Genomic DNA, 15,008 nt, shown 5'->3' with positions numbered 1-15,008 from the left:
GTTCTGCCTAGCATGAAACGCAGTGAAATCCCCTTGATTTGATAGGATTCCAGATATAGATAAGTAACACCAAAAAACAATCATCCCATAATATTTATCTAAATGGGCCGTTGAAGATATCAATCAAATTGGGTTAGGCCTATTTTATTTTCCATAAAATATTTGTCCCATAGTATTTATCTAAGTGGGCTGTTGAAAACATCAATCAAATTAGTGCAGGCCCATTTAGTTTCTTCTTTCTAATAATGATAAACAAGATTTTTTAAATTTATTATTTTTATTTATCGGAAAATGGCGTTTGCTCCTTAAACCCTTCCTGCTTCACTCCCGCCTTCTATGGCAGCTGAAAACCTCTCTTCTCTGTCTTGCTAACAACGACTCTCTCGCGAGAGAAGCTATGCTTTTCACACCGCCTCGAAAACTTTTGCTGAGTCCGTATTCGAAGAGTGGTAGAATTATTGTTATGGGTTCAAAGAATTTTCTGCTTCTGAAATCGCCGGCTGCTCCAGCTACTTACGCCTGCTTACACTCGCTCCATGATTCTTTATCATCTTCTTCTACTCTGAGAACATTTATTTTTGACTCGTACACTCGGAAATGCTCAAGGCTTTTTGCCTCTCCGAAGCAATTGCAGCTGAGTTATCAGAGGGCTAATGGCTACAGTTTTACGCCCTATGCCGCCATGCCTATTCCGAGACCTAGTGAGTGTTTGTTATGTTTTGTTTTATTTGATTTTTTCTGCCAATATTTCGAGCTTTTTTGGTTTACTGAATGAATTGCTTTTATTGAATGGGTTTTTTTAGTTAACCTCCTTCGTTTTGTTGGTTAATCGAATAAATTGGAAGAGTCTGTGGATGGCTAACAAAGAATTGGCATGTACTTTGATTTGATTGTGTAGTCTCTGTCTCTGATGTTGAGTCTCTGGAGAATCAATTCGTTGATGATAAGAAGCTGATGATATTAAAGCAGAAGTTGCAGGAAATTGGAATTGATGGCAGTTCATGCATGCCGGGCCAATACAATGGTTTAGTTTGTCCAAGTGTATGTGATTTTTACAGGCTTACTGGAAAATTCTGTAGGTTTTTACATGTATAAGAGAAACATTTGTGATTTTAGTTCGACATTCTATAGAGTAAAACTATAGAGATGCCATGGGAGTTAGATGAGCTAATGTTGATATCATTCTTATCATCAGTTGCATACTTGCATTTCCTTTATGTTGATTTACTGCATTTTGTAGTGTAAAGGCGGAGAATCGAACGAGAAAAGCCTTTCGCTTCATGTCGATGAAGATGGGTAATTCCAGTATTCTACCTATATAATATGACCTTCTTGTTTTACTTTCAATAGCTGTTACTGATATATTCCTGTATGTCATAGCGGTGCAGCAGTGTGGACCTGCTTTCGTGCTAAATGTGGGTGGAAGGGCGCTACCCGTGTAAGCTTTTGAATTAAGCTAAGCTAAGCACATCTACTGATTCTTTCTCATTTGCTCTTGTGCTTTCAGGCCTTTGCAGGTGTAAACTCAACTTATTCAACAATGAATAAAACCAAAACAAAGCAACCAATAAGAACAATCACAGAGGAGAGTTTAGGACTGGAACCTTTGTGCAGTGAGGTAATTATTGTACTACCATTACAATCTTGGTACTCTCCTGCTCTACCTGTTGTTGACTATACTTTTACTTATGAGCCTGGAATCTTTTTCAAGTACTCTCTGATTGATGTCAAGTAAAATGATCTGTCGGTCTGCAAGGAACTTTATAGGCTTCTCAGTTACTTTATAGGCTGCTATTATATGTGATTGGGTGTATAATTTTCTCTCTGTTGTACCATTTATTTGGTCTGATGTACAATAGAAGTACTAGCGTATCATAAAACTGATGCATTATGTGGGTTGAATTGTTCTTCCAGCTACTTGCATATTTTGCTGAGCGCATGATCTCTGGAGAAACCCTGCAGAGAAATGCTGTTATGCAGAAAAGGACAGGAGATCAGGTGCATGATTCATATTTTTAATTGAGAATGCTGCAATTTTATGTGGCAAAACATGATAAAAAAATTCATCTTGATTACGTACTGTTCAGTCATCAAGAGTAATTAAGACTATGTTATAACCTGGCTCCAAAGTTTGAAGAGCTTTGCCCATGACAGGATTGTCTTATTGGGCCTCCATGAGGACTATTTGCATCTAAGTCTTTTTAAATTATCATTATTTTACTGTGAACTTGTTATGTTGGAATTTATTGACTAACTTTTGGTGATTATTTTGGGTAGATTGCTATTGCTTTCACTTACCAAAGAAACGGAGAGCTTGTAAGCTGCAAGTATCGTGATATTAACAAAAAGTTTTGGCAGGTATCTAAATATGTTCTTGGTTTATCGCTATTTAAGTTATTCCTCATTGATCTTCTGAAACAAAATGTGGTGCCCATCATTGCTAGCATTTTCTTGATTTACAGTTCTATAAGTTTACGTTCCAACTGTGTCATCTGACTTATCTCATAATGCTCTACTGTTAATGCAGGAAGCAAATACTGAAAAAGTATTTTATGGGCTAGATGATATAAAGGAAGCAAGTGACGTCATAATTGTAATTAACATTCTTCTACTGGGTATATTCAGTTAAGCGTAACTGGCTGAGAATTATTTTTTTGTGATCTTATATAAGGTTGAGGGTGAAATGGACAAGCTTGCTATGGAAGAAGCAGGCTTCAAGAATTGTGTGAGTGTTCCTGATGGTGCGCCTCCAAAAGTATCGGCAAAGGAAGTGCCTGCAGAAGAAAAGGTAGTCTTTTCTATCTTATTTTTCAATCCCCCACCCCCAGGAAAAAAAAGATATATTGACATTGAGTCATGGGTTTGGAATCCTTTCAGTCCAAGTGGTTAGTAATGGATGTGCTATTTTGGTTTCATATTCATTTTGAACTTTCTGCTTGAGCTCTCTCATCTTATGTCCTTTGCATCAAATTATGTGCTGCATACAAGGGGGTCAGTTTGTTGCTAAGTGTAATGTGTAAGACATCTTTGTTCTCGTACCATCTGTGAGTTGCACCTTTTCACATGTACGCGCTGCTCCAGATAGTTACTTCTTTCCTCAGGTGCCATGCCCTGTGTAATAAGTTTAGATCAATGGCAGTGGATGTAAATGCAGTATTATGTGTTAAAGAGTCTAAATAAATTTTGTATTTGACCGATCCTAATCTCTCTCTGTATGTATTCTTTGAAGCTAGGACACGAAGTATCAATATCTATGGAATTGCAAGGCATATACTGAAAAGGTTCATTACGTCACCATTTTGTTATTTTTCTTAATTATGCATGGAAGTGTGAAGTGGCAGAATATGACACCTTAGTTCTGATTTCAAGGCATCTCGCATTATTCTTGCAACTGATGCTGATCCTCCTGGTCAAGCCTTGGCCGAAGAACTTGCACGGCGCCTTGGAAGAGAAAGGTAGTTCATAGTTAATCCCTTGTACTCCATGTGCTATCATGCTTATGGTCTCTTCTGAAAAGCAAATAAAATCATGGTTTGTTTGGTGAATCAGGTGCTGGAGAATCAAGTGGCCAAAAAAGAATGATACTGAATATTTTAAAGATGCAAATGAGGTTAGAAATACTGCTTTGTACTTATAAAATCCAGCTCTGTTATATTACTCATCTATAATTAAAGCTGAAGATTTCTGGATCCGTAGTTTATAAACTCTTTGAAGTCCTGCATCTTTAGGAACTGCTTTGTTGTTTAACTCGTTTTACTGGATACAGATCCCATCTCCAGCATATATGCAATAATGGGACATAACGTTATGGTCTTAAAACCGTGTTCTGAAGGGGTTATTTGGTTCTTATTATGCATTATAGTTGAAGCTTAGCTTAAGGCACATAAAAATAATTCTGCAAGTTTTTGGTTCATTCTGAAATATCTTGTATTTATGAATATGATGATATGGTTGCATTTTGGGTTTCCTCTTTAATTTCTTCTTTTGTAAATATAGGTGCTTATGTATATGGGCCCTGATGCACTGAAGGAAGTTATTGAAAATGCTGAGCTTTATCCAATAAGAGGGTTGTTCAATTTTAGAGATTACTTTGACGAGATCAACGACTATTATCATCAGTCTCTTGGTTTTGAGCTTGGTGTTTCAACAGGATGGAGGGCCCTCAATGAATTGTACAATGTAAGTATGACAATTGACTGCTTATTGAGTTTACAAATTATAAGGCGGTTTATGTTTGTCTGCCACCTTGTCTGTTTCTGTTTATTTTCTAAATGCCTTCTTTGAGACAGGTTGTACCTGGGGAATTGACAATTGTCACCGGAGTTCCAAATTCAGGCAAGAGTGAATGGATTGACGCTCTATTAGTCAATCTCAATCATAGTGTAGGCTGGAAATTCGCACTTTGTTCGATGGAAAATAGGGTAACCTTTTACATGATTTTTTTGGGTTTCTGTCAAGTTATAAGTATCATTCTCCTCATATGAAATTTTTGGTTGTTGTAATGTTTTACTATAATTTAAAGGCAAGTATTATTTCTTAAGAAATGTAGACACAGAGATACACATGCATACAAGAGAGGGGGACCTCTACCTTTTTCTTTTGTAGCTTCATACATGTAACCTTAATATCTATCTATCTCACTCGTGATTCCATGGATTTCTAGGTTAGGGAGCATGGAAGAAAACTGTTGGAGAAACATATAAAAAAGCCTTTCTTCGATGTTAGGTATGTGAATGAGCTGTCCAAACTTTTCTATCTTTAATATAAACTGGAAATCTCAATCCCTCCTTTCCTGTCTTTGTACACTTTACACTGAACTTTCGTTTGTTTTGTGTGGAATATACATATTATATCATATTACATCAGCATGCAACAACTTTTTCAGTTCCTTTATTGTGTATTCTCATTTGCTCCCTGCCTGTTTTTCTTTTGTTTCTGTTTTTTCTGATAAACAGGTATGGGGAACGTGTTGAGAGGATTAGCACCGAGGAACTGGAGCAAGGAAAGAAATGGCTCAGCGATTCATTTTCTCTAATAAGGTTACTTCCTTAGGTCATATGCATGTGTTGCTCTACTGCTCAAACACCTGTATAAACACGTAGATGCATATAATATTAACATTACACCTATCAGGAACATTCTTGAGGAGATGCAACTTCTGTATGCTGATTCTTATTTTTTGCATGCACATAATTGGGAAAAACACCAGGAAATCAATCAACTAATTAATTGGATATTTCCATAGTATTAGCTTCATTTGGGTCAGAACTATTGGCTGAATTAGTTATTTGCGAGGAAATGGAAAAGGAAAGAGATGAAGAGGATATAGTTAAGTTGTTATTTGTGTAGCAAGTGAAACATGTCATGGATATGTAGTTTCTTGGTAAAGTGTTTCATGCCTATATTTTCATTTTCTGTAGTGGAAGGTCTGATCATAGCTTTTATGTTATGGGTGATGAAACAGGTGTGAGAACGATTGCCTTCCAAGCATAAGTTGGGTTCTTGAACTTGCAAGAATAGCAGTTCTGCGCCATGGGGTTAATGGGCTCGTAATTGACCCATACAATGAACTGGATCATCAACGCCCTCCTAATCAGTAAGTCATCTTGTTTTCACCCCAGAGAATTCGTGCTTGCATGTTACTGTAATAAATAAATTGAATTACAGCTAATATATAATCTACCTTTAAACCATATTTTCTTCGACAAGACAGTGAGAGCATTTACGGGTGAAAAATTTGTAAAACAAGTAGGATAGTGAAAAACTGCTGAACTGGTGAAAGGGATGTTGATGTCATTTCCGATGCATATTTTCTAATGCATCATGATATGGAACAGGACCGAGACTGAATATGTGAGTCAGATGCTGACCAAAGTGAAGCGGTTTGCTCAGCATCATTCATGTCATGTTTGGTTTGTTGCTCATCCAAGACAGGTTAGAACTTGCAAAACCTCATCGAGACGACAAAACTTGGTTCTGGTATTTTTCTTGTAATAACCTTTTAGCTTAATGTGCTAGTTGCATAATTGGATTGGAGGCCCTCCGAATATGTACGACATCAGTGGGAGTGCACACTTCATAAACAAATGTGACAACGGGATTGTTATCCATCGTAACAGGGACCCGGATGCTGGCCCTATGGACTTAGTTCAGGTCTGCACAATTATGATATTATAACTGTTGACACTAGCAGACATTTGTTGCCAATTCCTTAACAAATGGTTACTATTTCAGGTTTGTGTGCGGAAAGTACGTAATAAAGTTATAGGAACAATTGGCGATGCATATCTGTCATATAATAGGTACAACCTCCTTCTCTGTGACTGGCTTATCTCGACTAACTGAATGGCGAAAATCGTCTATTGTGATTATGTATTGCTGATGGTTTGACGACATCCTATCAGGGTCACTGGTGAGTACTCGGACATTGATGTGGCGGGCTTGCTTTCTAAGCGCAAGCGTGGTCCGTAAGGCTTGAGGTTCGTGGTCTGCTAGGAGCTCGAAGTTTGCTCTCTCTCGCTCTGTATGTTTGTCCAGGTTTGCTAGCCAATTTTGTGTCTCGTAGTCGTAGGCCTGGCTGAATCATTGATTTCTGTAAATACAAATATCATTATTGGCTGAATCAAGGCTGTATATTTATTTGAACTTGTATTTTCCATGTTTTCGAGTTTTCTATTAAGTTCAATTAATTGCACTTCTAAGTTGAAAATACAAATAAAGTTCAAAATGAACTAATGGGTTACCACCGGCCACAAAAATGTCTGAATTTTAAATTACAATTTTTGTTTGAATTCCAAAATTTTTGTTTAAATTAATTAATAAGTTGGAATGATGGTTATTACTATTAAAGTTAACAAAAGTCTTCTCTGATTCACTTGATAAATTTTTTATACTATCAAGAAGTTATGGAAAAATATTGCTGTCTTACTAAATTTTGAGATCTAATTGTTATGGTCTTATAGAGGAGTATCAAGTTATGCGAAAATCTTGCTGGCTTACTAAATTGATGATAAAGTGAACAATAAATAATTTTTATTCAATAAGCAAAAACAAAGCTCAAGAAGAACAACACAATGAATCAAAATCCAAATAGTGATTGATGAATTAATACAAAGAAGAATAATTTTCCACCACGAAATTACAAACAAATCAATCAAATAAAGAATCAACATCAACTTTAAGTTAAAAAAAATCCTCAAGAATCAAAATCCATGTCTCAACCAGCATCAATCAAAAGCAGCCTTCTTGATCTTGTATCTGTAGAACAACTTCTTCTTCTTCCCAGATGAATTGTGCACAGTTATGACGATCTTCCCCGCCTCGTTGTTCTTGAACGTATTACGAACCGCTTCCTCATCCGTCCCCATCTTCTTACACTTATGCACAATCATAGTGTATGAATTCTCATCTGCTGGCACAAACTCCTCTGTGTAGCTCACCTCCCATCCAAGAACTGTCACATCCCAGATAAATGTAGTCCCAGCCTGCAAATCACAACAAGCCCTTTAATTATTCACCATCCAATTCCACCCCCAAAAACAATTACATAAAAAATCAATCTTGCATCACCTCTGGAGTTGGGATTTCAATGGTTTCAGTGGCTCCAGCCTTGATCACCACTGCTGTAGCCTCACCATCAGCATTGGAGAACTCAAAGTCATTCTCCCTTTTCATCCCTCCATACTGAATCGGAATTTCTTGGATCGGAATGTACCTAATTCAAGAAATCAAGAAGCCATATGAGAGAGTGATAATAAAGAATCCATTTTTAGAAGCCATATGAGAGATTGAGAAGAAGTAAAATGACTCACTTGAGAAGAGTTTCAGTGACCTTAGAAGGCCGAGCAAAGACCAATTTGCTCCTAGTTCTTTGCGTCAAGAAAGGAGACATCAATGAATGAAAAGCATAATACCAAAACGGAACATTGATGAAAATCTGCAAAACAAAAAACCAAATCCAACAATCAGCATAACACAACACAACCATTTTCAAAACCAATATCTCAAAAAAAGCAAAAAAAGCTCACATTTTTAGCAACAAATTCAGGGTAATTATCTTGAAGAACCGCCACCGCCTTATCCACGGCGACGCGGACCTCCTTCTTTGAAGCTCCGGGAGAGTTTTTCAGATCATTGATCTGCAGCAGCGAGCTGACCCCACCAGCCTTAAAATCCAGCTTCTGCACACCCTTCTCCATGAGCTGCACTCTCCACCTCAAGAAACGCTCCCTCTTCTCCTCCGTCGCCACCGTCTTCTCGTCCACCACCCCGAAGATGTTGTAGCAGATGGGGTGGCCCTCGCCGTCCACGCCACTCATGTAGGCCGCGCCGCCCAGCTCGGGCTCAAACTCCTCCTCCAGAAGAGCGTCGGCTCTGAAATCCTTCCGCCATTGGAGAGTCTTCTTCAGCATCTCGAACGCCTCGTTCACCTTAAATTCGCGAGCTCGGAGGAATTTCAAGAGCACCACGTTCGTGCTCTCGTTGCCTTTGCTCGGCAAAAGTGGAATTCCCCAAATCGAGATGTCTTCATCAATTGCTTCTTCCGCTTCGGGCTCCTCGCATTTCTCTGTTTCTTCCTCGCAAACTTCTGATTCCTCTTTCTTTTCACATGTTTCTTCTGAGGGTTTCTCCTCCGGCGCCGCCGCAGCAGCAGTCTCCTTTTTGGGGGATTCTTTCTTGGTGAAAATAGAGTTTTCGAGGATGGCTGCTTCGAGCTTGGTTTTGAGCTCGTTCAAAGCCTTCTTCTCGCGATCTTTGAGATCGGAGAGGAAATTGCTCTCTTCTCTGTAGGAAGAGCTTTTCTCCACAATCTTAGGCTTCAATTCTTCCTTCTCGCACTTCACCTCCTCCTCCGCCGCCGCCGTCTTCACATCCTCCACGGCCACCGGCGCCGCCTCAGCTCTACATTCAACCTCAACAGTCATCTTCTCTGATTAATCGATTGGCTTCCTTCAAAATTAGACACAAAAAAGCGCAATTCAGTTAGTAAATCGATGGAAAAAAACTTGAATTTGTTAACGAAATTTGTGAAATCGAAATTGAGATAGCAAGAATTACTCACTTTGTTGTTGAGATTTGTGAAAGGAGAGGAGATGAGAAATGAGGAGTGGAGGCAACGGTTATTTATATTTTGTCTGAAAGGAGAAATGGGAGGGGCCCACAACGGTCATTTCTTTGGTGTCGTACCACGTTAGAGCCGTTAGTTAAGATTCCTAATCCTAATTATAGTTTTTTTTTAAATTATAAATTGTGCTAGACTGGACTCCAGCAAATATTTGTTTGTCAGAATCAATTTCGGACCCGCTGACTGCGATTAATCATTGATTGCGCTGCTTACTATTAATCCACCACTAATCTTTCAATTAATCATCATTGGGGTTGATCCAAAATAGAGTATAGTAATTCATACCGTATTCTTGTTGTTTATGTCATTAAATAATAGGGCTCAAATAAGATTAAATCACCAACTCATAACCCAGACTGAGATCCAAATTGTCTACTAAATTATTGAAAAATCTCAGATATTACATAGTCATAAAAAATAGCAAAAATATATACTCACTCCAATCTATCATCCATAATTTTAATAATAGATGACGTTATAAAATTGATAATACACGAGAAAAAAAAGGATCAGAATATTACTTGGTGAAGGTTGATTAATACTAGAAGGAAGAGAAAAAAAAAGGAATGAAGAGTCATTGGTGGGTTGTATTACTAAAAATGACTAATTTGTATGAAGAATCAATATGGATAAAGAAATTTTTAATTGTGGACAATGTAGGATATTATTGGATTTTTATAAGTATTTGCTATTCACAAATCTATTTATGGCAAAGATGATTTATTATTGGATATCATTCCCAAATCAAATTGGAATTAATGTGTTAATTATAATATAAAAAAAATTAAATCAAACCTTTTTTTACTAGGAGTCTGTTGTGTAGACACGATTCATACACGCACATCTTAATTCATTATTAGTAGCTAATTTTCTCTAACATGTATCCAAAATATGAACTGTCACTTGGACAAGGTGTCAAACGAATAATATGTACGTCGTTGGTCAATGAAAATAAATTAATGACGTTTTTAGGTGGCATGAAATGGGGATTAGTTGGACCTAATGAAATACTAGTAGCGATCATAAGCTGTCTGAATAACTACCTCATTGGGCTGTAAAGTAAGAATAAGTTTGGGCCTAGTAATTAAATAGTTTTCAATTATTTTTAATTTTTTGGGCTTGAGTTGGTAGAGATGGATTTGAGAGTTTAAACTTGTGACACAGCAATATTTTCACACCCGAAAAATAATAAACTTAGAAATAGTAGTAATCACTCTATTCCTGAAAAATATAAATATTTGGTTCGACATAATTTTTAATGTATTATTGGTAAAGTAAGAGAGAAATAGGTAAATGGTAGTGTAAGTGGAGAGTGTGCTCCATATAATTAGTACTGTAGTATAATTGTATATATTATAAATAAAATGATGTGTAGGAATAATGTGCTGTTTAACTATTTTAAAATTACAAAGTTCATACTTTTCAGGAACGGATTAATAAGGAAATAGTTCATACTTTTCCGGGATGGAGGAAGTAGTATTATGTTTTGCTTTTTGTTGGAATTATATTTCTTAGTAAATTGATATATTGATGAAGGGAAAATGATAAATGAACATTGTTTTTATGTGATAAAGATATTTATAAAAGTTTCTTAGATAAAAACATTTTGTAAGTTTCGAGATAATTATTAGGTAAATGCATTAAATATACATATGCATGTATTTGACCTATCAATCAAATAACCTAATTTTCAATAGTCATAATTCAAGACTTATAATGCATGCAAAGATGCAAACTTTCAGCTGTAGATTTTTCTATGAAAGAAAAATAAACGTTTTATCTTCTTCAAATAGGAATACTATTCTTTGCATAACTCCAATTTTCTTATCCTTTATCCAAATATAATTCATCTCCTAATTTCAATCGCTCACGCATGAAATCCTTCTATATAAAGATATTAAGATTTCGACCACCATCAGCAACATAAATAGCAATTTAAGAAATGAAGTCTCCTCATCTCATTACACTCCTTTCATTACTAGCAAACATTTTACTCATCGCCACTTCTTCGTCTTCTTCTTCACCCAATCAAAACTACGACGATTTCCTCGAATGCCTAACCGATCAATTCCAACGCTCAAATTCCGCCACCGACGTAATCTACACCCCTCAAAACGCCACATACGCTTCCCTCTTACTAGCGCAAAATCTCCGCCCCGCCGCCACCGCGCCGGAGAGGCCGGAGCTCATCATCACGCCGCGCCAAGAATCCGAAATCCAAGCAGCCATCCACTGCTCCAAGAAGCTCAATCTTCCCATCAGAACCAAAAGCGGCGGCCATGACTTCGAAGGCCTCTCCTACACTTCCCAAACCCCCTTCGTCGTCGTAGACATGAGAAACTTCCGGTCAGTCACCATCTCCGGCGACGGCAAAACCGCGTGGGTCCAAACCGGCGCCACCATCGGCCAGCTCTACCACACGCTGGCCCTCCGAAGCCGGACTCTCGCCTTTCCAGCGGGGGTCTGCCCCACCGTTGGCGTAGGCGGCCACTTCAGCGGCGGCGGGTTCGGCATGATGTCCCGGAAATACGCCCTCGCCGCGGACCACATCGTCGACGCAAGAATAGTCAACGCGGACGGTGAGATCGTTGACCGGAGAAACATGGGCGAGGATCTATTCTGGGCTATTAGAGGCGGCGGAGGTACCAGCTTCGGGATTGTTCTGGAATTTAAGGTGACGTTGGTAACCGTCCCAGAGATAGTGACGGTTTTCAACGTCACCAGACGCTTGGAGGAAAATGCGACGGAGCTAGTCCATCGCTGGCAGTTCGTCGCCGACAAAATCGCCGACGAACTGCTAATCAGGATTTTCCTGCATCCCGACGTCTCACCGACGACCGGAAATAGAACGGTCGCCGCTTCCTTCACCTCCTTGTTTCTCGGCCGGGCTCGGGATCTTCTGCAGATAATGCAGAGGGAATTTCCCGAGCTCGGACTTAAGGAACAAGACTGTCAAGAGATGAGCTGGATTGACTCGGAGCTCTTTTTCTCCGAGCTCCGGGATCAACCACTTGATGTTTTACTAGACAGAGTTCCACGTGGCTCCACATATTTCAAAGGGAAGTCGGATTACGTCAGCACTCCGTTCCCGTTAGAAGCGCTGAGAGGGATATGGAGATTCCTTATCGAAGAAGACGGTTCGGAGCTACAGTTTAGCCCCTATGGCGGGGCATTCAATGCTTTCTCCGAGGCGGAAACTCCGTTTCCGCATCGGAGGGGCACCATTTTCATGATTGAATATATTGTGGGGTGGGCCAATCTTAACCAATCAGACGCCCATCTCGATTGGTTAAGGAGATTGTATGATTACATGGAAAGTTATGTGACAAAGTCTCCTAGGGCTGCCTACGTCAACTACAGAGATCTTGATATTGGGAGGAACAATATCGAGGGTGAGACGAGCTACGAACAAGCTAGTGTTTGGGGGCTTCGATATTTCAACAATAATTTTCGGAGATTGGTTCGTGTGAAGACCAAAGTTGATCCAGACAACTTCTTTAGAAACGAACAAAGTATTCCACCTATATCCTCGTAAATAAAAACCTAAAGACATCTCAGTCAAACATATGTATTGGCTGATATTCGTAATTAATGAATAAGAATGCTACATGTATTATGAATAAAGGGATTTAGGATTTTATGTGTGTATTATGGCATAGTGAGTTTTAGTTTTGTTTGTAATTATGTTCGTTGTATTTTATGTACGATATGATGGTTAGTAATGAATATAATGCAGCATCTATTTTGTGTGTTAATATGAGTTATTTTCAAGCCTGGTAGAATCAATACAAATTTTGATCATGTTTATTTATAATCTTTAATTTTGGTGAAAAAAATCTATTATTACCCAACAAGTACATATTCATAATTTGATATATATGAATTTATTCAAGTTCATCATCAAATCCCAAATTAAATACGATTTTGATGAAAATACTTTTATCCTATCATCATAAAGGAGGATTTAATTAAGCATAAAGTTAATTATGTAGAATTAATGATTCAATGTAAAGAATGTGGCTGTGTTTACCTCAAGAAATAAATATCCTCGATTGTTTCTTTAACAAGAGTTTTTGGGCTAAGACCCAAGCTTCTTACCTCTAAAAAATTAACTTTCATTCTCTTATTAGGTAACTTAATTAGGTTGCTCATAGATATAATTATTTAAATCAAACCTTTTTTTATTGATATCATTAAAATATAATTGGAAAATTTACTATGAGTCTGTTGCGTAGACACGATTCATACACGCACATCTTAATTATTGTGAATATTGAGAACAACTGTATTAGTAGATAATTTTCTCTAACATGTACCCAAAATATGAACTGTCACATGGACGAGGTGTCAAACGAATAATATGTACGTCGTTGGTAGAGATGGACTTGAGAGTTTTAACTTGTCACGCAGCAATATTTTCACACCCGAAAACTGATAAACTTAGAAATAGTAGTAATCCCTCTATTCCTGAAAAATATAAATATTTGGTTCGACATAATTTTTAATGTATTATTGGTAAAGTAAAAGAGATAGGTAAATGATAGTGTAAGTGGAGAGTGTGCTCCATATCATTAGTACTGTAGTATAATGGTATAAATTGTAAATAAAATAATGTGTAAGAATAATGTGTTGTTTAACTATTCCAAAATTACAAATTTCATACTTTTTTGTGAAAGACTAATAAGGAAATAATTCATATTTTCAAGGATTGAAGAAGTATTATGCTTTGCTTTTTGTTGGAATTATATTTCTTAGTAATTTGATATATTGATGAAGGGAAAATGATAAATGACATTGTTTTTATGTGATAAAGATATTACTAGTATAAAAGTTTCTCGGTAAAAACATTTTGTAAGTTTCGAGATAATTATTAGGTAAATACATTATAATTTTAGTTATAAATTTACACACATGCATGTATTTGACCTATCAATCAAATAATTTTAAATAGTCATAATTCGAGACTTATAATGCATGCAATAATGCAAACTTCAGCTGTAGATTTTTCTATGAAAGAAAAAAAAAACGTTTATCTTCTTCAAATAGGAATACTTTTCTTTGCATAACTCCAATTTCTTATCCTTTATCCAAATAATTCATCTCCTATTGTGTTTGTAATTATGTTCATTGTGTTTTATGTACGATATGATGGTTAGTAATGAATATAATGCAGCATCTATTTTGTGTGTTAATATGAGTTATTTTCGAGCCTGGTAGAATCAATACAAGTTTTGATCATGTTTATTCGTAATCTTTAATTTTGGTTTAAAAATCTATTCTTACCCAACAAGTACATATTAATAATTTGATATATATGAATTTATTCAAGTTCATCATCAAATCCCAAATTAAATACTGATGAAAATACTTTTATCCTATTATCATAAAGGAGGATTTGATTAAGCTTCAAGTTGATTATGTAGAATTAATGATTCCATGTAAAAATGGGGCTGTGTTTACCTCAAGAAATATATATCCTCGATTGTTTCTTTAACAAGAGTTTTTGGGCTAAGGCGCAAGCTTCTTACCTCTAAAAAAGTTAACTTTCATTTCTCTTATTAGACGACTTAGGATATAACTAATTCGGAAAATAAAATAAAATAAAATAAGTTCCCGTATTAAATATATTCTTCAAACATAGGAGATGTTAAAAAGTTATAATCATAAAAGTTGTTAGTTGATATTAAAACATCACTCCACCACATAGCTTGAAACGTTTTTCATGATTTTGGATCATAAAGTCTTTCAAATTTTCGATTATATCACTGATCAGCCAATGGACCTAACTAATAAAACTGACGAAATTTCTTATAAGATAATTTAAAGAATTATAGACATCTATAATATAGTCTATAAAATCAAACTCGTGACATATTTTATTCTG

The 15,008-nt window shown here is 36.8% G+C and overlaps 3 protein-coding genes across 6 annotated transcripts; 2 read left to right on the top strand and 1 right to left on the bottom strand.

The window, feature by feature from the left end:
- The first annotated feature begins 299 nt into the window (after positions 1-299).
- LOC121768142 (twinkle homolog protein, chloroplastic/mitochondrial-like) lies at positions 300-6,658 on the top strand. 3 transcript variants are annotated; one of them, XM_042164518.1, is made up of 21 exons: positions 300-701; positions 899-1,041; positions 1,241-1,296; positions 1,381-1,438; positions 1,508-1,618; positions 1,915-1,998; positions 2,278-2,358; positions 2,528-2,593; positions 2,672-2,788; positions 3,234-3,281; positions 3,370-3,455; positions 3,550-3,610; positions 3,997-4,179; positions 4,290-4,421; positions 4,664-4,725; positions 4,956-5,039; positions 5,465-5,596; positions 5,838-5,934; positions 6,019-6,153; positions 6,235-6,302; positions 6,405-6,658. In XM_042164518.1, exons 1-21 carry the CDS (start codon positions 398-400, stop codon positions 6,469-6,471), a joined length of 2,175 nt encoding a protein of 724 aa, XP_042020452.1. In that variant the 5' UTR covers positions 300-397; the 3' UTR covers positions 6,472-6,658. The 3 variants fall into 3 exon arrangements, with proteins under 3 accessions (XP_042020452.1, XP_042020453.1, XP_042020454.1); XM_042164519.1 differs by having other exon boundaries at positions 514-701; positions 970-1,041; XM_042164520.1 differs by lacking the exon at positions 899-1,041 and having other exon boundaries at positions 514-701.
- Positions 6,659-7,015: 357 nt separating this feature from the next.
- Positions 7,016-9,113, bottom strand: LOC121768144 (patellin-4-like). The gene is made up of 5 exons (XM_042164523.1): positions 9,062-9,113; positions 8,028-8,949; positions 7,812-7,936; positions 7,570-7,714; positions 7,016-7,484 (listed from the first exon to the last, which is right to left on the bottom strand). The coding sequence occupies exons 2-5, from the start codon at positions 8,922-8,924 to the stop codon at positions 7,227-7,229; spliced, it is 1,425 nt and encodes a 474-aa protein (XP_042020457.1). The 5' UTR covers positions 8,925-8,949; positions 9,062-9,113; the 3' UTR covers positions 7,016-7,226.
- Positions 9,114-11,005: 1,892 nt separating this feature from the next.
- LOC121768143 (berberine bridge enzyme-like 18) lies at positions 11,006-12,879 on the top strand. 2 transcript variants are annotated; one of them, XM_042164522.1, is made up of 2 exons: positions 11,006-12,007; positions 12,059-12,879. In XM_042164522.1, exons 1-2 carry the CDS (start codon positions 11,067-11,069, stop codon positions 12,657-12,659), a joined length of 1,542 nt encoding a protein of 513 aa, XP_042020456.1. In that variant the 5' UTR covers positions 11,006-11,066; the 3' UTR covers positions 12,660-12,879. The 2 variants fall into 2 exon arrangements, with proteins under 2 accessions (XP_042020456.1, XP_042020455.1); XM_042164521.1 differs by having other exon boundaries at positions 11,009-12,879.
- The last annotated feature ends 2,129 nt before the right edge of the window (positions 12,880-15,008 follow it).

The sequence above is a fragment of the Salvia splendens genome, chromosome 15 (assembly GCF_004379255.2).
Source record: "Salvia splendens isolate huo1 chromosome 15, SspV2, whole genome shotgun sequence".
Classification (NCBI taxonomy): Eukaryota; Viridiplantae; Streptophyta; class Magnoliopsida; order Lamiales; family Lamiaceae; genus Salvia; species Salvia splendens.
The sequence above is the reverse complement of the archived record's forward strand: the minus strand, read 5'-3'. Positions and strand labels throughout refer to the sequence as shown.

Excerpts from the sequence above, each read along its gene's own strand:
- LOC121768144 (XM_042164523.1), bottom strand. The coding sequence starts at position 8,924 with ATGACTGTTGAGGTTGAATGTAGAGCTGAGGCGGCGCCGGTGGCCGTG. Across the intron at positions 7,937-8,027 it reads CTGAATTTGTTGCTAAAAAT|ATTTTCATCAATGTTCCGTT; the intron begins GTGAGCTTTTTT and ends TTTGTTTTGCAG. Across the intron at positions 7,715-7,811 it reads GTCACTGAAACTCTTCTCAA|GTACATTCCGATCCAAGAAA; the intron begins GTGAGTCATTTT and ends TTCTTGAATTAG.
- LOC121768143 (XM_042164521.1), top strand. The coding sequence starts at position 11,067 with ATGAAGTCTCCTCATCTCATTACACTCCTTTCATTACTAGCAAACATT.
- LOC121768142 (XM_042164518.1), top strand. The coding sequence starts at position 398 with ATGCTTTTCACACCGCCTCGAAAACTTTTGCTGAGTCCGTATTCGAAG. Across the intron at positions 3,456-3,549 it reads CGGCGCCTTGGAAGAGAAAG|GTGCTGGAGAATCAAGTGGC; the intron begins GTAGTTCATAGT and ends TTGGTGAATCAG. Across the intron at positions 3,611-3,996 it reads ATTTTAAAGATGCAAATGAG|GTGCTTATGTATATGGGCCC; the intron begins GTTAGAAATACT and ends TTGTAAATATAG.